Source organism: Mesoplodon densirostris, chromosome 10 (genome assembly GCF_025265405.1).
Source record: "Mesoplodon densirostris isolate mMesDen1 chromosome 10, mMesDen1 primary haplotype, whole genome shotgun sequence".
NCBI classification, from domain to species: Eukaryota; Metazoa; Chordata; class Mammalia; order Artiodactyla; family Ziphiidae; genus Mesoplodon; species Mesoplodon densirostris.
In genome coordinates this window covers 23,724,079-23,752,072 of record NC_082670.1, presented here as the reverse complement: position 1 = coordinate 23,752,072, position 27,994 = coordinate 23,724,079, and the positions used below count along the sequence as shown (strand labels likewise).

General features: G+C 53.0%; 3 protein-coding genes and 1 long non-coding RNA gene across 5 annotated transcripts in view; 2 read left to right on the top strand and 2 right to left on the bottom strand.

Moving 5' to 3' along the window:
* The first annotated feature begins 227 nt into the window (after nt 1-227).
* On the top strand, nt 228-1,159 carry SFTA2 (surfactant associated 2). Its single transcript, XM_060111639.1, has 3 exons — nt 228-288; nt 537-625; nt 1,073-1,159. Exons 1-3 carry the CDS (start codon nt 228-230, stop codon nt 1,157-1,159), a joined length of 237 nt encoding a protein of 78 aa, XP_059967622.1.
* A 4,431-nt stretch (nt 1,160-5,590) lies between these two features.
* On the bottom strand, nt 5,591-17,048 carry VARS2 (valyl-tRNA synthetase 2, mitochondrial). 2 transcript variants are annotated; one of them, XM_060109123.1, is made up of 30 exons: nt 16,924-17,048; nt 16,222-16,449; nt 16,007-16,088; nt 15,790-15,890; nt 15,377-15,498; nt 14,961-15,027; nt 14,771-14,868; nt 14,149-14,230; nt 13,859-13,978; nt 13,386-13,497; nt 12,584-12,672; nt 11,996-12,086; nt 11,729-11,856; nt 11,508-11,611; nt 11,239-11,320; nt 10,844-10,920; nt 10,687-10,762; nt 10,292-10,397; nt 10,004-10,074; nt 9,750-9,875; nt 9,427-9,531; nt 9,201-9,269; nt 8,998-9,076; nt 8,751-8,878; nt 8,466-8,618; nt 7,461-7,667; nt 6,664-6,775; nt 6,343-6,518; nt 6,036-6,164; nt 5,591-5,934 (listed from the first exon to the last, which is right to left on the bottom strand). In XM_060109123.1, exons 2-30 carry the CDS (start codon nt 16,420-16,422, stop codon nt 5,839-5,841), a joined length of 3,189 nt encoding a protein of 1,062 aa, XP_059965106.1. In that variant the 5' UTR covers nt 16,423-16,449; nt 16,924-17,048; the 3' UTR covers nt 5,591-5,838. The 2 variants fall into 2 exon arrangements, with proteins under 2 accessions (XP_059965106.1, XP_059965107.1); XM_060109124.1 differs by lacking the exons at nt 15,377-15,498; nt 16,007-16,088; nt 16,222-16,449; nt 16,924-17,048 and having other exon boundaries at nt 15,790-15,886.
* Nucleotides 17,049-17,193: 145 nt separating this feature from the next.
* Nucleotides 17,194-22,776, bottom strand: GTF2H4 (general transcription factor IIH subunit 4). The gene is made up of 14 exons (XM_060109125.1): nt 22,546-22,776; nt 21,768-21,910; nt 21,408-21,512; nt 20,922-21,053; nt 20,556-20,652; nt 20,374-20,462; nt 20,047-20,158; nt 19,853-19,921; nt 19,580-19,663; nt 19,203-19,335; nt 18,896-19,026; nt 18,210-18,257; nt 17,955-18,033; nt 17,194-17,485 (listed from the first exon to the last, which is right to left on the bottom strand). The coding sequence occupies exons 2-14, from the start codon at nt 21,905-21,907 to the stop codon at nt 17,313-17,315; spliced, it is 1,392 nt and encodes a 463-aa protein (XP_059965108.1). The 5' UTR covers nt 21,908-21,910; nt 22,546-22,776; the 3' UTR covers nt 17,194-17,312.
* Nucleotides 22,777-22,943: 167 nt separating this feature from the next.
* Nucleotides 22,944-27,994, top strand: part of LOC132496717 (uncharacterized) — a 43,869-nt gene continuing 38,818 nt past the window's right edge. Inside the window, exons 1-2 of the long non-coding RNA XR_009533520.1 lie at nt 22,944-23,191; nt 23,423-23,533. This is a non-coding gene — a long non-coding RNA (uncharacterized LOC132496717). The remainder of the gene's footprint in view (nt 23,192-23,422; nt 23,534-27,994) is intronic.

The following is a 27,994-nucleotide window of genomic DNA, read 5'->3' as shown; positions in this document are numbered from 1 at the left end:
ACCCTCTATTTCCCCAGCAGCCCAGTGAATGGCCCTCTCCTGGGTCCTCAGAGCCAAATGGAGAGAACTGGAAAGTCCAGTTACCCAGCTTCCCCCTCCCATCCCCCCCTACACACCTGTGCTAAGGATTGAGTGGGGAGTAGGAAGGCAGGCCAGTTAAGGAGAGGCCAGAAGGTCTTTAGACATCTCTTCTGTCCATCTGAGAAGCAAGAAGTGATAGATCCGCGATGGGGGCTGGGCTGTCCCTCTTCATCCTCCTGACCCTCCTCGCCAGCTCACAGGGAACAGGTAAGGTCTGGAAGGCTAGACACCTGGGTGCCCAAGACAAGGGTCCGAGAAAGGGAATGAGAGAGATGGAGGCACCCTAGTCCTGAGCTCCTGAGTGTTCAGGGCTGAACTCCTGCAGGGAGAGGGTCTGGAGGGGCCTTGTCAGGGAAGAGGAACTCGGGTGGGTGTGGGGCAGGAAGGGGTGCCCGCACCTCTGAGGGAATCCAGCCCTGGTGGCTGGGTCCTAAGCTGTGCTTTTGGGTCCCTAGGGTCAGAAATGACTTTGCAACTGAAGATGAAGGAGTCCTTTCTGGCAAATTCCTCCTATGATTCCAGCTTCCTGGGACTGCTCGAGAAGGTAGTCCTTGGGGAGGGAAAAGGATGGGGCTTTGTGAACTTGGAGTGCATTTCTTTTAAATTTATTTATTTTTATTTATTTATTTTTGGCTGTGTTGGGTCTTCGTTTCTGTGCGAGGGCTTTCTCTAGTTGCGGTGAGTGGGGGCCACTCCTCATCGCGGTGCGTGGGCCTCTCACTGTCGCGGCCTCTCTCGTTGCGGAGCACAGGCTCCAGACACGCAGGCTCAGTAGTTGTGGCTCACGGGCCCAGTTGCCCCGTGGCATGTGGGATCTTCCCAGACCAGGTCTCGAACCTGTGTCCCCTTCATTGGCAGGCAGATTCTCAACTACTGCGCCACCAGGGAAGCCCTGGAGTGCATTTCTGAGTCAGCTTGGGCCTCTGGCTGTCTCCAGGGTGTGGGTGAGGGCCATCTCACACCTCGCCCTCTAACCCTTTCTCTCCCTCACCTCTGCTCCCTCCTCCACCTCCCATCAGGGACCAATGTCACCCTGCATCACGCAGGATCCCCACACCACGTCACCTGCAAAGTCTGAGAGCGGTCGAAGCCTGTGCCCTTCTTGGCTGGGGCATCCCGTCCCCGGGGTCCAGGTGCAATGCCTGACCCTGTCTCCCAGCAGGCCCTCACCCTGCTGAGTGGCAGTAAATATGCTGAGCTCAATGACTTGACTTTGTGGGTTCATGAGCAGAGGGGCCAGCAGGAAAATGGAATTGGACACTCAAGTCTCTGACTCTCCCTCGTTAAGCAGAGGGTTTCCAGGGTGGACGCTCTCTCTCCTAACACCAGTGTCAAAGGCCAGAAGGAATCTGGGGAATTAACTGCTTGGACACACACACACACACACGCAGGCCACACACACATACACATGTGCATACACACACACACTTCAAGCTGAGTTCTTCAGAACACCTGGGAATAAAGAAAAGGAACGTTTATTGAATTCTTGCTTTGTTCCAGGCGTGAAGCTTTCCCATTTCAATGCTTGCAACAATCTTGCATGTAGCATAATAGGTTTCATTATCCGATTTTACAGATGAGGAAATTGAGGCTTAGCGAGCATAAGTCACTCACTGAGGTCCATTAGCAGTGGAGAGATCTGACACCAGACAAATGCCTTGGCTTAAGCAAGGTTTTAATTTCATCTACCGCTGCTTAAGCTTTGGGACTGGGGGCTCAGGAACCTCAGACAGGGATGTGAGCAGAACACCCCCAGGATATGGGCCCCCTGACCAAGGGATCCACACAGGTCAGTCTGGGTAAGAGGTGGCGTGGGGGGTGGTTCAGGTGAGAGATGAGGGGTTCAGCTAGTGAGAGGATGGCCAGCCTGGCAGAGTGGTGGGGAGAAGAGGATGGGCGCTCTTGTGCTGGTAACTATGGGCACGTGTAGTCCCACAGGCCCACTCTTAAATCGTAGGTGAGTTTCTTATTCTCTTAGAGCCTCCATTTCTTTACCTGCCAGATGAGGATAATGATAGTACCTGCTTCCTAGGATTGGTCTGAGGATTACATGGATAAGTTACCTAGGGCACTCGCCATGGTACATGTCAGATAGTGGACCTGGGAGGTAAGGATCGTTATTAGGGTGGAAACCTGGTCCCAGCATATAAATCCTAGTCCCAGGGGTCCTCCTTCTCCTGCCTTTTTTTTTTTTTTTTTTTTTTTTTTTTGGCTGCGTGGCTTGCAGGATCCCAGTTCCCCGACCAGGGATTGAACCCATGCTCCCTGCAGTAGAAGCGCAGACTCCCAACCACTGGGCCGCCAGGGAAGTCCCATCTCCTGCTTTTCTTGAGGCAGGTACACATCTGACTCCACACTCAAGATGATCTTGACCTCTTACCGGCTGTCTCAAAATGCAAGCATGCAGCCCAGACTTGACCATGTGGAGGGCATTGGTATGATTACCTCCTGTTCTCCACAATACCTGTCCTACCAACCCTACCCCCCGCACACACACACCATCACCACCATATGAAACTAGAGACTGACTCCTTCGGGGGGAGAGGAAGACAACAGTTCCATATGGAGTATCCCTGAAAATGAGAAAGCATAATAAAACAAAATTCCTCTAGTTTCCTTGACAATTGTCCTGAGACTATTGGCCCGGAGGAGAGGTAGCTGGGGGCTCCAAAGGGCCCCAATATTTCATGACTGGCCCCTAGCCTGCACTGGTGGGCAGGTGACACCCATGGGTCAAGTGAATAGGCCCCAAGCAAGTCAAGGGGTTAAATGTCTGGATCTCCAAAAGGCTGGAGGAGCAGACAGCTAACTGCTTCTTTTTATTTTTTTTAATTTGTATTTTATATTGGAGTATAGTTGATTAACAATGTTGTATTAGTTTCAGGTGTAAAGCAAAGTGATTCAGCCATACATATACATGTATCTGTTCTTTTTCAAATTCTTTTCCCATTTAGTTTATCAGAGAATATTGAGCAGAGTTTCCTGTGCTATACAGTAGGTCCTTGTTGGTTATCTATTTTAAATATAGCAGTGTGTTCATGTCAGTCCCGAACTCCCAAGCTAACTGCTTCTTAACCTGGTTCTCGAATCTCAGGGCCTGGGATCACAGGGCTGTGAGTTCCAGATTCTTTTCTCAAAGAATTCTCTTCCCAGACTCAAGGCAGAGTGGGGCAGTAAAAAGAATGCTTTGGGGTTCACTAGACTTAGGGGTGGCAGAGGCTGCTAACCTTCCCCTAATAAGCCATTCCCCTCCTTTTGGATAGTCATGTAAATATTAGCTGAGCACATGGCTATGTTACATTTCCCAGCCTCCCTTGCAGCTAGGAATGGCCTTGTGATCAGGTTCTGTCCAACGGGTTGCAAGTAGAAAGGAAGTATGTATACAACTTCCTGGTAATATCCTTGACAGGAAAGTCACTTCCTTTCCTTTCCCTTCTCCCAGAGGGAAGAAAACAAAGTCTTTACAAAGGCCTACAAGGTCCTAGACCAGCACTTTCCGATAGAACTTCTCATGATAACGGAAATGTTTTATAACCTGCACTGACCAATATGGTAGCCACTAGCCACACGTGGCTATCAAATACTTGAAACGTGGCTAGTGTGACTGAAAAACTGAACGTTTAGTTTTATTTTAGATAGTCAAGTGGCTACCATTTTGGACAGCACAGGTCTAGATGCTTGCCTTGAGCCTTCCCTGATCCCTACCACATCCCTTACCTTCCTGAGTTCACCTCTCCCTCTCCCCCTGCCCCCTACCACCTCCTTGCTACTCTTTGAGCTCTCCAGGTGTACTCCCATCTTACTGTTTTGCTCTGGCTCTTCCCTCTACCTGGAACACTCTTCTCCCAGACATCCACTTGGCTAATTCCTGTACCTCCTGCAAGTCTTTACTTAAACCTCACCTGTACAATGAGTTCTGCCCTGACCCGTTTCATATTACAACCTGCCTCCCCCCAACACACATATGCACCCGAGCCCCCTACCTTATTTCACCCTTTTCCCTGCTGGCATTTATGACCTTCAGACACACTGGTTTATTTACATGTGTTATTTCTGACTCTCCCTGCTAGAATGAAAGAACTACAGTGGCAGAGAGATTTGTTTCATTCATTGATGAATCCAACGGTCCAGAATAGGGCCCAGCATATAATAGGTGCTCAAGAAATACTTGTTGAACTGGGGGAAGGGAAGAAGGAAGGTGCTCACTCCCTCCTTTTCCTTTCCCTCTGGGTGGGATGTGGATACAGTGGTGGGAGATCTTAGACCCAGAGTTGGGAAGTGTATCAAAATATCAGGAAAGTAAGATCAAAAGGGGTATGGGACCCTCTAACTCAGAGTCCTGCACTGCTTCTGCCCAGCAAAAGAAACACCCATCTCGTCTGAGCCATTCTTTTTTTTTTTTTTTTTTTTGGCGGTATGCGGGCCTCTCACTGCTGGGGCCTCTCCCGCTGCGGAGCACAGGCCCCGGACGCGCAGGCCCAGCAGCCATGACTCACGGGCCCAGCCGCGCCGCGGCACGTGGGATCTTCCCAGCCCGGGGCACGAACCCGCGTCCCCTGCATCGGCAGGTGGACGTTCAACCACTGCGCCATCAGGGAAGCCCGTCTTTGTTGTTTTTTTAAAATAACTTTTTTTACTTTTGAGTTGAAGTATAGTTGATTTACAATATTAGTTTCAGGTGTACAACACAGTGATTCAGTATTTTTATAGATTAGCCACCATTATCTTTAAAGCTTGGTTACAGCAGTTAGAAAACTTGCACCTAACTTAACTGGGTTGAATCCCAGTTGACACTTTGGACGAGTTACTTTTATTCCCTGAGCACGTTTCTTCAACTCTAAAATGGAGCAAATATCCACCTCATGAGGTTCTTGGGCGGATTAAATGGCACCACAGAGGACCCAGCCCAGTATAGGCCCGCACACACAGCAGTTTCTCAGAGCTGCTGGACAGAATGTCACTTGGGTGTGGAAGGGCCAGGCCCCTGAATTCCACCAATGAGACAAGGTGTTGGAGGTGGAGGTGGCTAGGTGGGCATCTGCACATGTGTATATCCCTGCCTGGGGCTGGGCGGTGTGTCCCTGGCACTCTGGTTTCAGGTACACAGAAGCAGGGGGGAACTCAATCACCTGCACAACCTACAGCTCCCCCTAGGCCTGCAGGAAGTCCCGGATCCTCTCAGAACCCTTGGCGATAAGGCCAAGAAGCAGGGAAGCCTCCTTCTGGTGAGAAGCAGAAGAGGAAGGGCCTGCAGAAGTCGGGCCATTGTCAGTAAGTGCAGGAAGTAGGTGGAAGCCAGGTCACTGTCCCCAGGCCCTACGGAGAGCTCCTCCTTCCTCCAATGAGGGAGGCCCCGCCCAGCACCCACACTCCCACTGTGGCCCAGAACCCAGCGCTAAGAGGCCACCTGCCTCTCTCCCAGACCAAAGTGTCAGGGAACAACCAAGAGGCGGAAAGTCACCGCTGGGGGAAAGAGGGACAAAAGGAGCACGAGCAGACATGTTTGGGTTTCTAAGTTTATCTGAATTTCCTCATTCCTAAACTTCCAGGTGGGACTGCATAGGAGGGAGGCTGGGGCAAAAACGTGAGCGTCTCGAGGACACCCAGTCACTCTGACCAAACCAGTCTGTTTCCTCATTGACGCAGGAGGGAACTGGACCACACGGTCTCTGAGGTTCCACAGCACCATGACAGCTGCCGAATCTGTCCTCAAAGGCGGGTCTGGGAGGGAGGAAAGCTACCAGGGATGGTTAGAGCTCAAAGCTCCCCAGGGCTGGGAGACAGATCCATCAAGTGCCGGAGGTGAGAGGCCGCCTTGTCCAGTTTTGACAGTTCCAACTGGAGGGAAGAAAGCTGGGCAAGGAGAGAAGCAGGTGAGGATCGAGGTATAGCCTCCCCCCAGCCCACATTCCCTTAGGGAGTCAGGCATCCTGGGTGGCCTGCCCCAGCCTCACCCTCTGCTGCCTCTGAGTCTCTGCCTCTCCCTCTGATGGGGTCCGGGCTATGAGGCCATCAAGCTGCTTCTGCAACTTGTGTCTTCGGGCAGCTAGCCGAGGTAGGTGGGTCTGGGGGTCCACCAGGCCCTGCGGAAGAACAGAGAGAAGGCTCAAGACATCTGCAGTCCACCCAGCATGCCCCTCCCCCCATTCTAAGATCCCTCCTCACTTTCCCCCCACCTCACTTTTAGAGAACCCGCCCCTTGCCCTCCTCCCAACATCCTTTTCAACCCCACCCCTCCCTCCTCCAGTCTCCTCTGGTCACCTGCAGCTCCATGTAGACCTGAACGGTGTCACTGAGAGCAGCCTGGGCCCAGCCCGAGGGAGCTGCTGCAGCTGGGGGTAGAAGGCCCACAGCCCCACAGTGGCCCAGGGTGCCCAGGGGCTCCAGGAAGGCCTCAAAGAGGCCCTGTTCTCCTGGCTCTGAGCTCTGCAGCAGCACTGGGGAGGAAAGGAAACTGTCAGGGTCAAGAGATCAGCTCCTCATCCTGCACCTCCCAACTCTGGGCTCTGTTCTCCAGGTTCCCCCTCTTTCCCACCAGCCCCTCCTGTCTGCAGAGACTCAGGAGCCCAGGGCCCACCTCACCTCGGGGCCGGGCCTTGGTGAGCTGGTATGTGGCGCGGAGAGCCCTCAGCGCCTGCACAGCCTCCTGAACCCGGGAGAAGTGCCGCTCCAGTTCGGGCTGGTGCCAGTGCTCCTGGAGATGGGCACCCAGAGTCGGTAAGCGGGCACCTGGGAGACTCGGTCTCAATTCTCCTGGCTCTAACCTCCACCCGCCCACCCCTGTCTCCTTAGAGCAACAATCTGCTCTCTCCACCACACACATAATTCACCACCTCAAGGAACGGAACATGGCAAAAACTGGGGTGCCATCTAAGAGGGTCTTAGATGATCGCTGGTTAATGTCTGTTTAGTCGCTCTGACTGGAGATGACAAACAACCAAAAATCAGAATTTAAAAGGTATTACTCAAAACTCACAAAACCAAGTAAGTCAAAAAGAAATTGAGTTAAACTTTAGAATTATTTTTGGGGTGAGTTTGTAGCATTTTATCCTTCTCAAGTTATTAAAGCTTAAAACTGCACTAAGATTTTTGGGATATCCTATCACTAACTAATCTCATCACAACCATGACATGTACTATTACTAACACACAGCTAGTGTCAGTCTGGTGACAACATCCGACTCTAACCACTTGCTAATACCGCCCCCAACACCCTGGAGTTACCCCAGCCCTACAGGAACAATCCATCCTCCCAAAGACTCCACGGCAAAATACAGACCACCACTGTCAACGACCCCACAGCAGCAAGCCCTTCTAGAAGACTGCTCCCCAAGCCTTTACCAGAAGTCCCACTCCAAGACTCCACGGACGTGACTCACCAAGCTGCGGGCACTGGGGTAGGGGGCAACACAGATGCTGGGGGCAGGGGCGCCACCAGGCCTGGGGGGCAGCCTCTGCCAGAGCTCTTCAGCCAGGAAGGGCATCAGCGGGGCGAGGAGGCGGAGACCGACGTCAGCGCAGGAGAACAGGACCTGAAGAGGCCCCGGGGGGTGGGGCAAGTGCAACAGCACGGGCTTCACAGCCTCCTAGGGAGGAGGCCAAGGGGTCAGGCGATGTCCATGGCCATGTCCTTCCTCCACACGCTCGCCGCCCTATCAGTGGGGATGCTGTGGGTAAACACGGGCAGGAGCCCCCAGCATCTCTGAGACCGTCAACTGTCCCTGGACACAGTGTGGAGCATGTGACAACGGGAAATCTAGGGCAGGGACTCTCAGGGATGGGTGGGGAATAAAATTGTTAGGGAGGTTTGTGTTGTTTAGGATGAAAAGCACTGAGTTTTTTTTTTTTTAATCAAAAAGAGACAGAAAATTTTTAAAAAGTTGAGAAACAGGAATCTAGGGCAGTGGTCCTGGGCTATCAGTGTCAGCATCACCTGGGACAAGAAATGAACATTCTTGCCAGCCACCCCCCAGCCTACTGGCTGAGCTGCTCTGGGGGTGGGACTGACACTCCGCGGTTAACGAGCCCTCCCTCTGAGAGAAGCCCTTGGTCTAAAGACCCCTACTCTTCCTCCCTGTCTGCTCCCAGCTCCCAGCCTGCCCAGGGTCCAAACTCAGCAATCACAGGGACTAAAAAAAATCTCCATCTGCCTCCCAATCCTGCTTTGTCAGACTTGATTTTCTAGAAATCTCCCCTCCTCCTCCTCTCTCTTCTGGTGACAGGCAGGGAAGAGCGCCCGGGCCAGTCCCAAGGAAGAGGGGAATGAGGATTTCCCCATCTCATCTGTCTTCCTGTCTGGAGGGAAGAATTAGGAACCCAGTTCAGAGCTCTCCGCCGGGGCACAGGAAGCAGGGCTGCAGGGGGAATGCCCTCGCCTCACTCACCAAGTAGACGTCACAGAGGTTGTGAAGCCAGAAGTGGTGCAGGGCGTGGGTGACGAGCGCGAGCTCGTGGGTGAGGAAGCCCCGCTCGCAGTCCCGGGCAGTGCGGGCCAGGCAGCTGAGGATCCAGGCGTCCATGGGGGAGGCGGGGGACAGCTGCGGGCAGAAGGGGCTTCAGGGTGGGACAGCTTGACTCCCACTCTGCTGCCTCCTCTCCTTCTAGACGCCTCCACCAAGCCTCAGATGTCGGACTACCCAGCTCCCGAGCACCCCTTCTTTCTCTCTTACCTCCTCTGCAGGCTGGGGTACGAATTTCTCCCCAAGAGCATTCAGGATAAAGCGCAGGGCATTCCAGATCTTATTGCAGAAATGTCTGAAGCTCAGGACCTCAGAGACAGACAGGTGCAAGTCGCCCCCTGGGAGGGAGAGACAGGAGGCGGCGTGCACTGGTGGTGGCTGCACATGAGTCCTTGGCCCTGCCCTGCCCTGCCCCACTGCACAGGGGCCGCCGCCGGCTGCCCTCGCCCGGGCTTACCCAGGGCCCCGTGGGAGCACAGGGCGAATCTCAGGGCGTCTGTCCCACACTCGGGGATCCCATGAGGGAAGTCCTTTCTCTGCAACCAGGAAGAGAAGAGGGGTGGCAGCTGCCTCTGAGGCCGCAGGGCCAGAAGCTGGGTCGCAGAGGGAACCGGTGGCCACGGGCTAGAGGCTGGGATAGCTCAGACACCGGTGGCTCACCTGTGCTGAGGCCGCAGTCACCAGCTCTGCGGGGTCCAAGTTCCCATCCCTCAGCTTCTCCTGCAGCACCTGGGGTGGGTGAGCAATTCACCGGCCTCAGTGGAAGACCCTGCCCCTACAAGGGTCCCGCCTACTGGCCCTCCCAGCTCCAGCCCACCCTGCCGGCCCCTCCCCTGCCTTCCTCTCCCCTGAAAACCCCATCCCTCTTCGGGCCCTTCATCCCGACCTGCAGCTCCACCCCACTGATGATGTCCCGTGGGTCCAGCACATTCCCCAGCGACTTGCTCATCTTCCGGCCCTGCCTGTCCCGAACCATGGAGTGCAGCAACACCTGGGGGCGTGGAGGGGGTCAGCAGAGGGGGGCCTGGAGAACTTTCCCCTGGAGGATCCCCTGGCTTTCCTCCAGGCTTTAGGGATTAGGCTGGGAATTGAATCAGGACAAAGGAACTGGGAACACAGAAAACCCCACGTTAGGGGTTAGAATGGACAACAAGGCTTGGGGAAGACTGGGGAGTCACAGAGAGGGGCAGGGCACCGAAGGGCCGTTACCTTGCTGAAGGGGAGCTGCCCTGTGAGCTGGGTCCCCAGCATGACCATGCGGCCCACCCAGAACAGCAAGAGGTCACCACCCGTCTCCAAAAGTGACAGGGGGTAGAAACGAGCCAGGTCTGGGGTCTAGGAGAAAAAGATAAGCAGTGAGAGGCCTAAGCCCAGGGCCTCCAGCTCTTCTCGAGACTCTCTGGGGGCCCTGGGGGCCACTTCCTCATCCCCACCTTCACTCTCTTCCTCTCAACACACCTCACCTCTTGGGGCCAGCCCAGGGCAGAAAAGGGGAAAAGAGCCGAGGAGAACCAGGTATCCAGGACATCGGGGTCTGGGAAACAGAATGGGGAATGGGAACAATTGGAACCTCAGCTTCAGAACCTCAGCCCACTGCTCCCACCTTTCCAGCCCAAGCCCCACCCACAGAGACCAGGGATCGGGCCCTCCGCCCCATTTCCAGCTTTCCCGACCCTACCTTCTCTACCTCAGTACCTGCTCCCTCAAACACCCAGATGCCCTCCCCTGCCCTCCCCAGCTCCGGTACCCACCCCTCTCCAGGGTCAGCTCCGCCCCTGGTCTCCCTGTCAATTCTGCAGCTACTTCTCTGGCCTCAGCCTCTGTCCGCCCGACCACCCAACAGTCCTTCGTGTCGCCCTGCAGAAGTAAGGGGTAGGGAAGAGTGAGGAAGAACAGCACCTGAGGGGTGTGAAATACCACTGAGTTTTCATGTTCTCAGGTGGTCTGAGAATGGCCGGCACCCTCTGGTGGTGAGATGAAGAATCGCCAGCTCAGGAGCTCTGATCCCACAACAGATGTTTACATGACCAAGACCAGAAAGCACAGCAAAGGCAGAGAGCTGGGATGGGCACTGGAAGTCCTTGGACTCCTGTGCTAAGGCTCTTTCAGCCACACCCAGCCCTCCCTTCCGCTGCTTCCTACCAACCTGTGTGTGCTTCTCTACAACCAGGTAGGCTGGAATCTGATGACCCCACCACAGCTGCCGGGAGACACACCAGTCCCTGCCGGGAGGACACGAGTGATTTTCTAGCATAACCAGTGGGCCCCCTCCCCATCTCCCGAGAGCCCCCCCTTCTCCTTACCCAGTGTGGGAAAACCAGTGCTGCCAGTTCTTCTGGTGGAAGGAGGGACTGAGCTCCAGGGCCCCTGACTCCACAGCCTGGAGGGAAAGGACCTTTAGATGGTGCTTCCCTACCTGCACCCCTCAACCCCCCAAGAATGCGACAAGTGGTCTCTGAAGTGGTTCTAAGACTCAGGAAGAACCTCCCAAGCCTCCTGAGAAGATTCTGGGCTTGAGTGAGGATGCAAGCCAGCCCTTTCTGGGCACCAGGCCTCCATCCCCACGGTTCTCCTCTCAACGAGCACAGCTAGAGAGGTCTGTGGGGCAGAAGGGCCCCCAGCCTCCCTGTTTCTTCATTCCACTGCTCAGGGAGTGCCCCGGCCCAGGCCCCAGGCCCTCCTCACACTGCAGCCTCACCTTGGCAGCTCTGTCGCCCATTTCCCGGCAGCGGACAAACCACTGGCTCTTCGGTAGGTATTCTACCACATCCCCGGAACGGCTGAAAGGGACACAGGACCCGACTACGTGCCAGGCCCTCAAGCGCTGAGGATACAGCAGCAAACAACACTGACACAGAGCTGGTATTCTAGCCTAAGGGGTGCACAGCTCATCCTGCCGTCACTCTTAAGCTTCATCCATTCCCATCTGGGGGTGGTCCCTACGGAAAGGAGTGAAAATGGGGTTACCTGCAAATGGGCAGCACCATAGGGTGGTCCTGGAATCCCCGGAACAGGCCCCGTTCCCTCAGGGCCGACAGAATCTTTTCCCGGGCCACAAATCGGTGAAGACCCTGGGGAAAAGCGGCAACAGGAAAGCTTAAAGGCTGCTAGGAAAACAAGAAAGTGGGAGAGGGGAGATGGGGCAGAGGGTGCCCCCAAAGAATGGGGTATCACTGAGCTGGTACTACCTGCAGCCAGTCCCCACAGAGGGAGGTCATGGTCCCATCCTCCGCAATGACACTCAGGGGGCTCAAGCCGTGTCGGGCCCCCAGCTCAGCATCGGCAGGGCTGTGAGCTGGAGTCACCTTCACTGCCCCTAGGGAAGCAGAACTGATGTAAGCACTGAACCCTGACCTTGGCTTTTCCAGATGTATCGTCATCGCCCACGCTACCCTATCCCTCCCTCCTGTCCCCCAGGAGCCTTGACTTCCTCTCTCTCCCCTGCCCCCACTCACCTGTGCCCAGGTGTGGCTGAACAGCACAGTCTGTGATAAGGGGGAGAAGCTGCCCCGTCAAGGGATGACGAAGTTGTCGTCCATGTAGATGCTGAAGGGAAGGGAGAGGGATCAAGGACAGGCACGTGTGTGGGATGGAAGGGTCTGGGGTGGGCATGAGAGCCCTGGGAACATGAGGGTGAAATCCAGAAGGTAAAGGGCCAGAGCAGGGCCCGGTAAACTTTTCCTTAAGGGGCCAGAGTATAAATATTTTAAGCTTTACAGGCCAAGAGGCAAATTCAGTCTCTGTACAACAACTCCACTCCACCACCATGGCCGAGTTAGATAATACATGATGTAGCTGCAGACGATACAGAGGGAACGAGGGTGGCTCGTACAAAAACAGGCAGCAGGTGGATCTGGCCCACGGGCCATAGTTTGTCAGCCCCTGAGCTGAAGTGTAACATCAGGAAGAGCCACTGGAGAACTGAGATAAGGGAAATTTTAGGAAAAGGAAGAGAAAGCGGAGAGGAGGAGCTGCCATTCTAAAAGGAAGGGAAGAGGATGGGGGTGGGAAGGCCATGTGGCAGAAAGCGTGCTGTGTATTACCGTGTATCGGGAGTCAGCGGGATGGACGGCCACAGCCACGTCTCCAGGCAACGTCTCTGGCCTCGTGGTTCCTACCACAACCTCTGCATCTGAAGACAAAATTCAAGCACTTAAAGTTGGTCCTCGCCCTCACCCCACACTCCTGACAAAGCCAAAGCCAGGAGAACTGGCAAAGGGAGGGGACAGGGATGGTCAAAGTTGAGCAGGCCCCCAGGAGTAACTAGAGAAAACTAGGACCAGTGCCTACAGGAGCCTGAGGTTTCCCCCAAGCTAATGACCAGAGGCCGGAGGGGGTGTCTGGTGCTGCAGAATTCCTCAATAACTTGCTTGCGAGACAAGGACTGAATGCTAATAAATACAACTAGAATCCTTGCTTGGTGCACAGAGGACACTGGGGGTTCTCGGTGCCCTGATCATAAATGCTGTGCATTCTTTGGGGCAAGCAGCAGCCCCTCCTACAAGAAACCTCCTCTGACTATTCCAGCTCATCTATCTTCCCCTTCTCCAAACTCTTGGGAACACTTATTGTTCAAACCACACTTTAGAACTGATCTTTTGTCTCTTCCGGGGGTAGCAGCCTCCTGCAGAATTATGCTAAGCTCCCACAGGGCAGTGACCACGTGCACTTTTTTTACATGGCCCAGGATACCGAGGGTGAGTGCCCATGAGGACGCAACACTACCAAGGTTTCTTATGTCATGTGGGAGACAGGCTGGTGGGTTCCCTCCATCAGCCCAACATGGGCTTGAGAAAACAGGGGAAGCAGAGGCAAGTGCGTGACCTTTCCGAGGACTACCCTCACCAGGCTCTCCATCCACGGGGAAGGCCACGGAAAAGAGGAGGCCAAAAGACACAGGGGTGGGCGAGTCAGGCAACCGAAGCTCCGTGCAGCCAGGGAGGGGCCGGCTCTCCACCTGGAGGCGTGGAAAAAGCAGGGTCAGAGAGCAGCCTTTCTGCAAGGCTTGCACCCGGCTTCCCACCTCCATTCATCCACGGCCCCGCCTCCCTGCAACCCATCTAAAAGCCACTGGAGGATTCAGGAGCCACCTCCCTCCCCTCATTGAACTCTCACAACATCCCCATGACAGGCATTTCCATCACCCCTAATTTACAGACTGAGGAAACTGAGGCTGACAGAAGCTAACAGCCTGCCAGGAGCCACACAGCTGGGAGGTGGCCAGACTCAGATGTGGATCCAGGCAGTCTGGCTCCGAAGCCCAAGCTCTCCCCCCGCCTCAGAGCTCTCACAAACCCGCCTCTCCTTCTCTGCCTCACCTCAATATCCGAGATGGCAGAGCGTAAAGCACACGACCAGTTGACAAGCTGCCGGCTCCGGTACAGCAACCCAGCCTTGTAGAGCCGCACGAAAGCCTCTGTCACAGCCACTGAGGAGCCCTAGAATGATCTGAGTGTCCACATCCAACTGCCTCTTCTCAGCCCATCACCCCACTCAGGGACCCAGGCATCCCACCCTGCTACCCCAACACAAGTAGCAACACGCCTCCCTGCACAGAGCTCTAAACACCTCCCCGACACCCACAGGGACCACGGCATGGAACACTCACGGCATCCATGGTAAAACACTCTCGGTCCCAGTCCAGGGAGGCGCCCAGCACTCGGAGCTGCTCACATATCTCTCCACCTTTCCTGGAGTGAGTACGGCATTGGTTTAGCCTCTAGAAGCTAATGGACACAGACAAACCCAGTATGGGGCCTTCTATGACACTGAAAGAAGCATAAAGTTCTACAGTAACAGGGGAAGGGGCAGCCGATTTGTGAGAAACCCAAAGAAGCTTTACAGAGAAGATGGCATATGTTAACAGACCTGGAAGAAAGAGGGTAATTTCAGGTGGATGGAAAGTGGGAATGGCTGAGGAGAGATGATGAAATCTAAGCAAAGGAAAATGGGATAAATAGAGGGAAAAACATACATATATACATACATATATATACGTACATATACACAAGCATCTACATTTTAACGTATACAACACACACACACACACACACACATACACACAAAGCTTGGAGACCCCACCAAATGCTAAGGGGCTTCAGAGCTTAAGTCACCACAGGAAGTTAGGACCGAATGGAAAAAGCCTGGACTACATGTTAGGAGAGAGGGGCTGGGAAGCCAGGACCCAAACCTGCTGTCTCGGCCCCTCCAGTCCTGCCCACCATACTCACTCTTCCTTCCACTTCCACACCTCCCTAAGGAAGTCTTCCCGGCTCAGCTCGTGTCTCCTCACTCCTCGCTCCTTCCACAGCTGTTTCTCCACCACAGCCTACAGCAAGATGAGGCGGCAAACAGAGAATCAGGTCGCTCTGGGGGAAGAACTCTCTCACCCAAGAAAAGGAAAAGTGGCAAAAGACATACTTGAGTAGCAATCCCTGCATGATCTGATCCAGGGACCCACAGCACCTGATCCCCACGCATCCGGTGCCTGCAAAAGAAATACCGTCATGGGACTTCCCTCGTGGCACAGTGGTTAAGACTCTGCGCTCCCAATGCAGGGGGCCGGGGTTCGATCCCTGGTCAGGGAACTAGATCCCACATGCATATCACAATTAAAAGTTCATGTGCCGCAACTAAGGAGCTGGCAAGTGCAACTAAGGAGCCCACCTGCCGCAACTAAGACCTGTAGCAACCAAATCAATAAATAAATAAAATATTTTTAAAAAGAAAAGAAAAACCCTCACAGGAATCCCTGGTCTTACATGTTTGTTTATCCTCACTCCTTCCCACTTTCTCCTTCCCCTCCAAGAACTCAAGCAGCCCCATTCCCGTCTCACCAGCGCACGAGGGCGTCCTGTATGGCTACGGTCAGCGCATGCCCAATATGCAGGGAGCCCGTGACATTGGGAGGTGGGATACACATGGAAAAGGTCTCCCGTGTGGCCTGGGGCAGCCTGGCCTAGAGGAAGGGAAAGTCAAAGGGCAAGAGAGGGCTGCATGTTTCCTGGGGAAATAGCACACTCTGGTGTCTCCAAGGCAGAAAGAACTGCAGGAAAAACAGTCGGGCAAATAACAGGGAAGGGGAAAACCTGTGGACAGCTTGGAGACACCAGAGGGAGAAGGCAAGCTCTCCCTGCTTTTGGCAGCCTCTGCAATGTGGCTGGTTGTGAGCTCCAGACTCATGCCCACCAACCTCATGGGCCATTCTGCCCTGAGGACCGTTTAGCACCCCTCCCTACCAGGTACTAACCTGATATTCTGGTTTGAAGAAGCCCTCTCGCACCCACCAAGGGTACCAGGCAGCCTCAACATATTGGGGACTGTATGCAGGAGGCAGGGGCCGGGAGACGTCTATGGAGGAAGAGGAGAGCTCCACTGACTCCTGAGTTTTGTTCCCAGGTTGCATTTCAGCAGACCGAATGGGCAACCAAAATGTGAGGGAAAAAGCCTTCAAGTGTCCTAGTTACCTTTCTTTTCACCATGTTCCGTGGGGATTTCATACAACACTATCTCCTTAGGGGTCCAGGCCTTACTGGATTCTGCAGGTGACTGCAGAGAGGAGGAACCAGAAGGGGGGATGCAATTCGAATATACCCCAGGTATCTGGAATCCAGCCAGTCTCTCCTCCAGCTCCCTCCCAAGATTTCTCAGAGAACCAAGGACAAGCTGTCTGACCCCTAACCTTGCTCTTCTCAGCGATTCCAGCCTCCAGTGCCGCCTGCTTCTGTCGCAGGCGCTTCTGTTTGGCTTCACGGTTCCTCTGGGAGATAGCTGATCCATTGGGCTCTGACTGGGTGGAAAGGGGATGGGACCTGGGGAGTCCCCTTGATGGCCTCAACCCCCAGAGTGGTGGTCGAAAAGAGGCCAGAGGCAAATGAGGCATCTGGAGTACTTGGAAAGGGGCCAAGGTCTGTTCCAGAGAGAGCACATTAGGAAGTTAGGGGGGTGAGGGAGGGTCACACCTCCCAAAATCACATCCTCCTCCTTATTCTCTGCCTCCTTCCAAGCACTGGTCTGTTATTTTAAGTTTCTATCCCATCCGTCACAACCCTTCCTCTGTGAAGACTAGATTGCATGATGTCGACAGGGCTCTTCCGGGACAGCGTAGGACTCTCAGGCCCTCAACCTACTCATCTGCGACGTGGGGATGACCGCGGACACAGAGAAAAGGGAAAGGACTCGGGGATTCTGGCAGATGATGGACATTTGCGCTCCCGAGAGCCAGCAAGGAGTCCCACCAGGGTTACTACTTGTTCTCCTGCCCCAGAGGCCGTCCGCACTGCCCCCAGCCAGCGCGTGCCAGGCCTTCCCGCCCGTCCCGCCGCGTGGGTCCTGACCCTGCAGCACCTCCCACTCCCCGAAGGCCGGCCCGCCGCGCGCTCACCCGGTGAGCCCGCCGCTATCCCAGGGCGCCCCGCGGCTGCGGGCGATTGGGGCGGCGGCGGCAGGCGCTCGAGCACCAGCTAACCGGACCCCGGCACTTGACTCGCGGTCACCGCGGCGCTGGGAGGCGGGTCCCCGCCCGGGCGCATGCGCGGTAACTGGCCTCGGCCCCACCTCCTTCCCCTCCAGGTCCAATGGCTGTCGACGCGGAGAAGAGGGCGTTCTCCGCGGAGCGGGGTAGCCTCTCGGGGAGGCGCCGGGGGCTGCATGGTTCACTTTCACAACTTTATTAAACAAGAAGAGTCCCGACGTGTGAATAAAAAAACTCCTGAGTTCCGAGGCCGCGCCCGCCTCCACGCGGCCCGCCCTCCCGGGTCCGGTCCCCCACTCTCAGGAGCTGTGCTTCTGCCGCTTCCAGAAGCGCTTGACGTCGCCGTGCCCGGCCGGGGTCACCACCATGAGCCGCTTGGCAGAGTTCTCGAACACCAGGACGCCCAGCTCCCGAGCGTGGGCCAGCAGCAGCTCAAAGTCCACTTGCGACAGGAACTGGTTATACAGGACGCCTGGGGTCCGCAGGTCAGGAGCGACGGGGAGAGAGAGAAGGTGAGAACCTGAGGCGCGGAGCCCCTGGGTGGCAGCCTCAGGGCAGCGGTCTGGGCTTGCCATCCACCACGTTTAAATACTAATCTTCTATGTTTGCCTCTTCCAGGGCTCATCCTAACTAACACTAGTGGGATCCAGCCATATTCAGGAAAGCAATATAATACAATAAGAAAACCCATTAATGTTTACCAAAACCAGAGAAATTACTATGAATTATCCCTCCCAATTTCCCTCTTCTAGCTAAATCCAAATTGCACTGATTTGAGAGTTTATTTACTGCCACCGACTCACCCCAAAATAAAAAGTGCATGCGTTTACCAGCCCATGCAGTAAACAAAAAATAAAATGCATGCATAGCTTTTTCAGTTCATCAAGACTGAATTGTCTTGCTCTGCGATGACCAAGAATCAACCGCCAAAAGCCACTCACCTTCGGTGAACCGGAGTCTGTCCCTTTCCAGCTCCCACAGCCGAATCTGGTCTGTGATGGTGGGGGGCAGCACAGGTGTCTGCAGGGGCAAGGGATGGCTGTAAGATTCAGGAATACTAACTACTCCAGACAACCTAGCCCTCCACTCATTCCCCAGATTTGGGTGCCCCTTTCTCTTTTCCATCACTTCATCGCCAGGTGCCAAGGGCTGTCAGCCTCCAGCAGCTGTCTGTACCTCCAGTCTCCTGTTCGTACCTGTTTAAGCATCACTGGGTGGGCCCTTGTCCTTAGGAAATGGATGATCTAGGAAAACAGACAAGAACTGGGATCAAGGGCTTAAGAAAGCTACCTAAGCTGTCACCTAATGTCACTGAATATCAACTGTTTAAAAACTCGTGGGCACATGCCTGTCAACAGTTCAACCCACCCCAGTTTAGCTGTTGTCCCCAGGTGCTGTTCCCACTGGTGATGTCTGCTACTCCTTCTTTGACACATCTGTCCTTTCCATAGTCTTGTTTTTCGTTTTTTTATCTTTAAAATAACAGCAACTATTATTTTTGAGCGCTTACTGCATGGCAGGCTCTGAGCTAAATGCTTTACCTTTATTTCACTGAATCCTTCCAACAGCCCTATGAGGTGAGAACTCTCATTATTTCCATTTTCCAGATGAGGAAACTGAGACTCAGAGAAGAGAAACAACTAGGCCATCTATGCGTCTAGGAAGTGGTGGTGTCCTTCTTCCGTGTCTTTTCCCCTCAACGGTCTACCTATTCCCACACCTAGAGCCTTGATTTCTCGTGTGCCTGATGCTCAAACGTAGACAACTCACCACCACCTACTGTAACGGACCCCATGCTAGCCTTCCATGAGGTGACCACCCTGTACCCCACAGGCCAGGTGCAGCCTTTCTTCCCACCTGCACCTTCCCCAAGAGGCGATACCTGTTGGGCTGTGATGCCACTAGCAATGGCCTGCTGCACACTCTCCCGGGTCACCTGTGCCACCACCGTGTTGGGGAAGCGATAGAGCATCTCAGAGAAAAGGGCAATGAGGGCGATCTGCAGCTCCGACTCTGACCCGAGGATAGGAAGCGAGGATTAGGAGGCTCCTCTACACCCAGAGCTCAAGCCTCAGCTCTGTAAACCACCCAGTTTACATGACCAGAAACTGGCCGTCCCTCCTCCTCCTTTCCCCTTCCCCACTCCCCTCCCCAGCCTGCTCTCCCAGGGGCCCTCTGTCCAGCCTCACCCGTGTAGGCATACAGCCGGTAATTGGTTTCCACGACAATGAACCCAGGCTGATGCGCAGTGCCCCCAGCCCCAGAAACACCTGACGAGAGATTGATGGCCAGTCGCGTGGGGTAGTAACGCCGAGATTTCCTCTGGAAAGGAGAAGGGAAAGGCAATAGGCCCTCTCTCCGGCGTCACTGCCCTTCATCTTCCTCCTCAGACATTATAGATTCCTTCCAGTGCACAGAACCTCAACTCCCAATTTCTCTCCCGAGGGACCCAAGCATTCAGTCCTGGCAACTGCTTCCTGCCTCCCGAGACCCCACTCCTTTTTAAGGCCAAGGCACCATACCACCCTGCCTCTTCCCTAGAAGCCATGTATCTGGGTGCTCATACCTTCCTCTGGAAAACAAGCCCAAACTCACGCAGATGTTGCAGGAAGTTCAACAGAGAATCACTCATACCTTCCACAGAGTAATCCTAGGGAAGAGAGATGGCCAGCTGGGGTCCAAAACACATCTCATTCTCCCTTTCCCAACCCCATACACACACTCCCTCTTTTCCCATCTTTGTTCATTCTTATCTTTCACTGTATTGCCCCATAACCTCACTTCCCTTTCCCATCTCTCTACTCTTTTCCCATCTTGCCCACCCAAGGCCCCAGCTTACCTTGCCCAGAGTAGAGAAGCTGAGCTGGAAGAGAAAGGAGAGAATCTCCACTAGGTCCATGCCCCGACTCTAGGGAGGAATGGGAGGGAGGAAATGAGGAGAAAAAACCAGGGAACAGAGTCTACGGGCAGCAGTCTCTCAGTGGGTCCTGGGCAGAGCAGAGCATGCCGGCAGGCAGCCCCTGACCTGCTCACCTGCGCTGTCTGCAGATACTGTAACATAAAGTACCAGAGCTGGGCCGGGGTGTCCAGCAACAGGAACTGGAAGCCGGCAGAGGTGATGCAGGGCGGCTCTCCAGGTTCAGCACTAGAGACAGAGAGGGCCCATGGCAGAGGTGTGCGGAGAAAGGCCACCATCCCACCTGTGTGATCACATTTTTTTTTGGTTTATCTCTGGCCGTACTCTGCTCAGCTCTCCTTTTACAGTCAACCCTCTGCAATCCTGACCCGATGTGTACACTCAGTTTAGCAGGGACCCAAGCAGATGGCAAAACAGAGCCGCTGTGCCTCTGGCTTCCTCACCTCTTCATGAGCCCAGCCTGGCTAAGGAGCTGAGCCAAGTCCTGGCTGACGGCTGCGCTGGGGGATCCCACCATGAAGTGCAGGACCACCTGAGGAACGGAAGAGAACAGAGTCGGATGCCTCTAAAGGCCGTGGGAAGTAGGAGCACAAGCAGAGACACACACAGAATCCCAAGTCCTCACCTCCCATCGCTCCTCGGCATACTTGTCAAGTGAGGGGACATCCCGGGCATGCTTGTCTGGTCCCAGCTGACTTGTGTCATCAGACCAGGCCTTGCCCCTATGCCAGGACGGTTGAGAGTGAGGAACCCTGCCTGTGTTCCCCACCCACCCTTCTGCCCTCTTTCCACCTTCGTCCCTAGGGGCCATGAGTGGGAGACATTTCCTACACCATGTAGCTATGTCTGGTCCAACTTATTCCTAAAGGAGCTTCCAAAGTGGAGCCCACAAGCTTCCAGAGAGGCCCCCTCAGGAGCTTCCCCTCCAGCAGTTTAGTGAGCAGCTTAATCACTATTTCCCCTGCCTAGCTTAGGAAAAGGTGTGACATACCCACCCAGAAGGGCAATGCGGAGGTTTTGGCGGAATATGGGGTTGAGGATGAGGCCCTGGAGACCACCAGGGAGCAGCTGGGTGTGCCAGATACGGAGGCCGCTCAGCAGCCCCGTGCTTTCCTCCTGAGCTCTGGAACAGAAGCAGAGAGGTGAGGGGGATGTCTGGAGAACAGAAAGAAGGAGGCCCATAAAGGCTTCCATTTCTGCCTGTTCTGAACTGGTGATCTTTGGAACACTTTCACAGAGTAAGATCAGTGTCTTCTTAAGGCAAATTTCTTTACTGTAACACCTACCAGAGCCTTCTTACAGACCTCACAACTCTCCAAGAGGCAAAATACAGTAAACGGAATTTCCCAAAACTTGCTTAATTACAAGTTTTGTGGTGTTCCCATCAATATTTCCTGGAAGTGTCCCAAGAACAGGAGTTTGGGAAACCTGGCTATTGAGAAATTTGTATCTGACTGAGAATGCCGGAGACACTCACTTGCTGAATTCCTTCTTCACCCACAGGGCTACAGCAGCTTGCGGCAAAGGCTGCTCCAGAAAGAGCATCCGCATCACCCAGTTCTTAGCCAAAGATGGGAGCTCCCTGTAAGGCAGGAGAGGGAAACTGTTAATATCAGAGCTGCCTGAGAACTGCATCCCTGCTCTCAATGGCCTCAAACACCTCACCTCACCCCACACACTTTGACCAGTCTTGCTGCCCCCACTACCTCCATCTGGTTTGGCACACTTCAATCTCCAAGCCCACCAGGGCCAAGCTTCTACCCACGAGAACTTAGTGCAGTCTGCAGGCCTTATTACATTTCCCCACCATGGTCCCTGCCATGAAGGGGGTCCTCACCTGAAGACAGCCAGACAGGTGGCAGGGTGCCCATACAATCGGTCCAATACCCCAGGGCTTAGGCTCCCTAGGAATTCCTGCAGGTTCCTGCATTGTAGGTGTGCTCGATTCAGCCCACCCCTGGAAGGGGTGCTCTCCATCACCTGAGAGGTGCAAGTGTTAGGGTTCCCCCACAGTCCATGCCAATGTTGCCCCTCACCTTTCTCACTCTGGCTCCAGAGCCACTGGCCCCCACAAAAACGCATCTTTTCTGTGGTTTCCTTTTTCATGTCACTCATCTCCTCTTGTTTCTCCCAAACCTGACCAACCTCCCCTCTTTCCTGCCTCCTCGCCCCACTGCTGGCCTCAACTCCAGTCTTCTCTAAATTTCTAGATGGCAGAATTGTTAACTGTCCCATATTTGCAAACTCTGTATTTCAATGACTGGTCTCATCTTTACCTAAGCAGTGACAAAGAGACTTGTTGGAGCCCAACCCTCTCTCCCTTCTACCTCTCCTGGTCTGAGCAGCCTATAAGCTCCAAATCTGTCCGTTCTTCCCATCTATTTCTTGGCCCCATTTCTCCTGCTGGGCACAGCAATAACTACCTTACCCCTCCATGTCTCCCAAATCCAGTTCCACCTCTTTCCTCTTCCCGCCCCCAAGACTACTTCACCCCATTCAGCCTGACCCACACCGCTTGATCTCCTAACTTGTCCCCTACTTTCCTCCCAGTCCTCGCCTCTCATTCAACGCTCTCCCTTATACCTCCGCCACCGCTTCTCTCCCAGCCCCCTTACCACTCAGTGTCGATCCTCCCTCGTGCACTCCAAGTCTCGGCGCTTAAACGGAGCCAATGTCTCTCATTGGCTCCGGGGAATAGGGAAAAGGATGGCGGAAAATGAGAGAAAAAAATGGGAAAGGGACGAAGGATTTCACCGACAGGAGACCAGAGTGGAGGATTCAGAAAAGAAGGGAAGGAGTGGAGAAGCAGGGAGGACAAGAATCAGCGCTGCGCTCGCCCGCCGCAGGGCATACTGGGAATTGGAGTCTTGTCTTTCCCCACCCGGGAGCAAGCTGAAGCGCGTCTGACTACAACTCCCAAAAGGCACCGCGGGGAAGCCTAGAGGGGAGAGGCTGGCTTTTACTTGAGAGAGTCAGCGGCACCAGAGGTTGGGCCCCTTTGTTCCGCGTAGCTCTCCACCCTCTCGGCCAACGGCAAATCTGACCGACCTGAGCTGGAGTAGGGACGCTGGGAGTAGAAATGCCCTGAGAGCTTCCTGGCGGAGGCGCAGAAAAGACGTGGTGGTGAGGCGCTTGGGTTTGGAGACGCACGAAACTGGGTTCTTTGAGCTCAGTTGCTCCCCGTAAAATCGGAATAATGCACTTTCCAGAGCATTTTCTCGAATTAGGAGTTAATTCGATCCAGTGCGCCTTCCTCGGCACGTAAGTACTCAATAAATCTTAATTGTCACGTCCTCCATGCTTCCACCCACCTCCCCACCTCCCGTTTAATTAGAAGATTCTAATAAATGCAGTTTTAAAAAGAAACCAATTGGTCTGATTTGATTTATGAAACTACTGCGGGGTAAGGGAAGGGAACGTCTTCAGCCAAAGCCAGAGCTACACGTTTCCCCACATTCCTATAAGGCAAGTTTTGTTATTCCCACTTTGCAGACTAGAAGACGGAAGCTCAATGAGATTAAGAAATTTGCCCACGGTCAGACAGCTAGAAAGTGCCCGAACTGGGAGTTGAAGTTCATTTGCCAGTGACCAGGAATCAAAATGGTAAGAACTAAGACTTTGTTATACTTTGTAGCCCACCCATGCTTGTTTTGTTGTTCGGTTTCTTTAGCAATGTTTAAAATCCTCAAAGAATGACACAAAACTGACAAAGCTTCCTTATGGCAAACGTTGAGTAAGGTTAAAAGACAAATTACAATCTGGGAAGAAATATTTGATAAAATAGACAAAATACAAACAGCCCTTATAAAGCAATAAGAAAAAGAAACAGGGCTTCCCTGGTGGCGCAGTGGTTGAGAGTCCGCCTGCCGATGCAGGGGACACGGGTTCGTGCCCCGGTCTGGGAAGATCCCACGTGCCGCGGAGCGGCTGGGCCCGTGAGCCATGGCCGCTGAGCCTGCGCGTCCGGAGCCTGTGCTCCGCAACGGGAGAGGCCACGACAGTGGGAGGCCCGCATACCACAAAAAAAAAAAAGAAAAAGAAAAAGAAACAACACAGTAGAAATATTAAGAAATAACAGGCAGGGCTTCCCTGGTGGCGCAGTGGTTGAGAGTCCGCCTGCCGATGCAGGGGACACGGGTTCGTGCCCCGGTTCGGGAAGATCCCACACACCGCGGAGCGGCTGGGCCCGTGAGCCATGGCCGCTGAGCCTGCGCGTCCGGAGCCTGTGCTCCGCAACGGGAGAGGCCACGACAGTGGGAGGCCCGCATACCACAAAAAAAAAAAAAAAAAAAAAAAGAAATAACAGGCAATAAACAGAAGAAATACAAGTACCTTGTAACCAAATGAAGAAACTCTCAACTTCATTCTTTTTTTTTTTTTTGCTGTATGCGGGCCTCTCACTGTTGTGGCCTCTCCCGTTGCGGAGCACAGGCTCCGGACGCGCAGGCTCAGCGGCCATGGCTCACGGGCCCAGCCGCTCCACGGCATATGGGATCTTCCCAGACCGGGGCACGAACCCGCGTGCCCTGCATCGGCAGGCGGACTCTCAACCACTGTGCCACCAGGGAAGCCCTCAACTTCATTCTTAATTAAGGAAAAGTAAATTAAAGAAATAATAAAAAGTCCAATTAGAAAAAAAAAAAAGGATCGACAACCTCATTGTTGGCTTGAGTATACATGAGCACGTAACCATACTCATTTTTTTTTTCATACTCATATTTATGTGGAGGGTTGACATAGGCACACCTTTCTAAGGGTAAGTTGGTGGTATGTACCAGTGATTTTAATGTAATTACCCTTTGACTTAGCAACTCCCCCATTAGGAAAGTAGCATACTGAAATTCTGCCACATGGGTACAAAGATATACATACAAAGATGTTTACTGAAGTGTGTTTGTTGTTGTAGCATGAAAACAATGGAAACAGTTCAAATGTCCATCATTGGGAGCTGGTTAGATAAAATGTGGGTCATTGCAATGTAGAATACTGGGCAACGCTTGCAGAGGAGGTTACTATCTGCACACTGGCCTGAGCTATGTACCACCTATCATGACGGGGACAAGAGCAGATTACAAAATGGCATACCTAATCCAGTGCCATCTGTAAAAGAAGCTTTTATGTGTGTGTTAAACTCAAATATGCCATATGCTTCATTTTGACTAGAGCAAGCAAGGGGGAGCTGGGCAGACTGGTCACAGTTCCCTACAGTGTAGGGAAAACTAGGGCTACACTGTCCAGAACAGGAGCTGCTAGTCACCTGTGGCTATTTAAATTTAAATTAACTGAAATAAAAATTTCAATTCAGTTCCTTGGTCACATTAGCCCCATTTCAAATACTCAACAGCTACATGTGGCTAGTGGCTACCTATTGGACAGTGCAGATATAGACCATTTCCATGATCACAGAGTTCTCTTGGAGAGCCCTGCCCTAAGGGATGCAAGGTGTCTGATGTCAGGCTGAGCGCAGGCTGAGTTCCTGGAGCTGGCCTTCAGAAAGAAAATCAGCCTGGGCTCGTAGGAGCTGAGATTGTGGAAAGAGCTCCCTGACATAGGGCTATCCACCCTGTGCTTGAAAACGTCCTATGTTAGGTAATGGAGAGCTCATGCCCTCCTCCCCTCGGGTAGCATCCTGGAGAGAAAGAACAGAGCCAGGAGCTGACGGGCCTGTTTTCCACCAGCTTCTCCATTTCCCGGCTGTGCTGCCTCGGGCATGTTGCTAACCTAACAAGAGAGGTTTTCTTCTCTGTGAAATGGCAATAAGTTTTAACTACTTCCTGTGTTGTATTAAATAAGATACAATATGTAATAAGTATAGTACCTGGCACAGAGAGGGTGCTCAGTAAATAGCATCATCATTTTATAAAAAACCAGCCAGGGCTTCCCTGGTGGCGCAGTGGTTGAGAGTCCGCCTGCCGATGCAGGGGACACGGATTCGTGCCCCGGTCCAGGAGGATCTCACATGCCGCGGAGCAGCTAGGCCCGTGAGCCATGGCCGCTGAGCCTGCGCATCTGGAGCCTGCGCATCCGGAGCCTGTGCTCCACAACGGGAGAGGCCACAACAGTGAGAGGCCCGCGTACCGCAAAAAAAAAAAAAAAAACCCAGCCAAACAAAAAACATGTAAATTTGCACCTGTAGTAGGTCCTACAAAGAAGAGAGTCATGTGCTCAGAGAGCATCAAGGGCATTTGACCTGGTCGGGCAAGTCAGGGAAGGTTGCTGAAGGACCAGCAGGAGTTAACAAGGCAAAAACAGCAGGGAATTATGTCCCAGGTGGAGGAACAGCAAGCTATAAATGCCATGTGGCAGGAAGGACTGAGTCCATTGGAGGGACTGAAAGAAGGCCAGTGGTGCACAAAGTGGGAGGAGGGGCAAACTTGGCCAAGAAGATCTTGTTCATTTTAAGGTCAATGGGAAGTCATTAAAGGGTTTAGAATAAAGGAGTGGGGTCAGATTTGTGTGTTTAAAGATCACACTGGCTGTAGGGCTGTAAACAAACCAGAGAGGAACAGAAACAGATCCTGGGAGACTACTGCAGTGGTCCAAGCAAGATGGAGGTGGCATGTGCTCCGATGGGGATGGAGACAGAAATGATGGATTTAAGGGAAATATGGAATCAAAGGCAACAGATCTTCTTGATAGACTGGACTTTGGAGGTGAGCGTAAGGAAGAAGGGGTGTCAACAACGATGCCCAGGTTTCTGGCTTGCGCAGCTGAGCTGCCATTCACTGAGTCAGAGAACCATGGAGGAGCAGCAGGTTTGAACATGCTGAGACTGAAATTCAAATGAACCCTAGGTGGTTGTGCAGGTCTAGAGCTTAAGAGTTCTAAGCTCAGAAATTTGGGAGTTCTCAGCTCACTGCCATGGCTTCTTTTGCTCACCATTCTGGGTTCTGGCCTCTAAACTATTGTCTTGTCAGTGCTTGTCTTAAATTGTGGGTCACAGTGGTCTGACCTGTGTAGGTTCCAGCAGGACTCAGACCTGTGACCTGGAACCCCAGGGGCCTATCAGTACAACCGAAGATTAAATTATCTTTATTGTCATCCTCATTATCCAGTTGGCTCATTTTGTAAATGTCATCAACTGAGACCCCAGGGTCTTTATTTCACATGAACTGCCATCAATATGGGTCTGCCTTTTCCCATACTTGCAACTGATTTTCTTTTTTTTCATTACAACCAAATTTGAACTCTGTTAAATGCTTTCTTGGCAGCTGTGGCTCATCCTTCCAAGCCTCTGAGATAATTTAGGGTCTTGGCTTGGCTCTCAAACAATTCAAACCTATTTGTTATTTGAACACTTGATCAGTCTAATACAGGGATTCTCCTCCTGGGACTTCCAGACCCTGGGGTGCAGGCAGTGGGAGAGGGTTTCCTAGAATTTGGGCAAGAAGAGAATTACATCTCTATTTTTATTAACCTCTAACTGAAATTTAGCGTTTCCTCCAAGTATGAGTAGGAGCAAAACCCCCAGTATATTAGCAGTACCTGTGACTTGTCACTAACAGATACCCACAGCTATTCTCATACCCCACTATAGCTGTAGAAATCTCAGAATATCATTTATGCTCATTACTTTTTGAAAATATCAATAATTATTACACCTGCTACTAGGTCTTATTATTAAATATATTTAAAAGAAGCACATATGTTACTATATCATTTTTTTTAACATTTTGGTAAATGCTTTGATTTCCTGTTATATATGTGTAATCATAATTATATATTATATATATATATGAAATATTTTTAAACGGGTTTTAAAACATAATTCTGAGGAGGAATCAGTAGACCTCTCCACACTGCCAAAGGGGTCCATGGGTCAGACAAGGTTAGGACCGCTGGCCTAATCCACCTCCTTCCAGGTCTCCTGTAGAGCTCCATATTCATGTGGGACCTTAGGTCCCACAGGTGAGGGCCTGGCTTATGCAGAAACAGAACGTTATGCAGGGAAAAACACATGTTAGGAAATAGAATGGGAAGAAGAGGGAAAAAGAGGGGAAGGAAGAAAGGAAATGGGTTTGGGGGAGCAGGAAGCAGATTTCACCAAAACCCCAAGAAACCCAC

What these genes read in the sequence shown, in the direction of transcription:
- GTF2H4 (XM_060109125.1), bottom strand. Translation starts at nt 21,907, where the DNA reads ATGGAGAGCACCCCTTCCAGGGGTGGGCTGAATCGAGCACACCTACAA. An exon ending in GTGAAGAAGGAATTCAGCAA is followed by an intron (nt 21,054 to 21,407) that starts GTGAGTGTCTCC and finishes CTTCTGTTCCAG; the next exon opens with AGCTCAGGAGGAAAGCACGG. An exon ending in CAGACTCCGGTTCACCGAAG is followed by an intron (nt 17,486 to 17,954) that starts GTGAGTGGCTTT and finishes TGCGGACCCCAG; the next exon opens with GCGTCCTGTATAACCAGTTC.
- VARS2 (XM_060109123.1), bottom strand. Translation starts at nt 16,422, where the DNA reads ATGCCTCATTTGCCTCTGGCCTCTTTTCGACCACCACTCTGGGGGTTG. An exon ending in GGAACATGGTGAAAAGAAAG is followed by an intron (nt 15,891 to 16,006) that starts GTAACTAGGACA and finishes CTTCCTCCATAG; the next exon opens with ACGTCTCCCGGCCCCTGCCT. An exon ending in AGTGTTTTACCATGGATGCC is followed by an intron (nt 13,979 to 14,148) that starts GTGAGTGTTCCA and finishes AGATCATTCTAG; the next exon opens with GGCTCCTCAGTGGCTGTGAC.
- SFTA2 (XM_060111639.1), top strand. Translation starts at nt 228, where the DNA reads ATGGGGGCTGGGCTGTCCCTCTTCATCCTCCTGACCCTCCTCGCCAGC. An exon ending in CGCCAGCTCACAGGGAACAG is followed by an intron (nt 289 to 536) that starts GTAAGGTCTGGA and finishes TTGGGTCCCTAG; the next exon opens with GGTCAGAAATGACTTTGCAA. An exon ending in TCCTGGGACTGCTCGAGAAG is followed by an intron (nt 626 to 1,072) that starts GTAGTCCTTGGG and finishes TCTCTCCCTCAC; the next exon opens with CTCTGCTCCCTCCTCCACCT.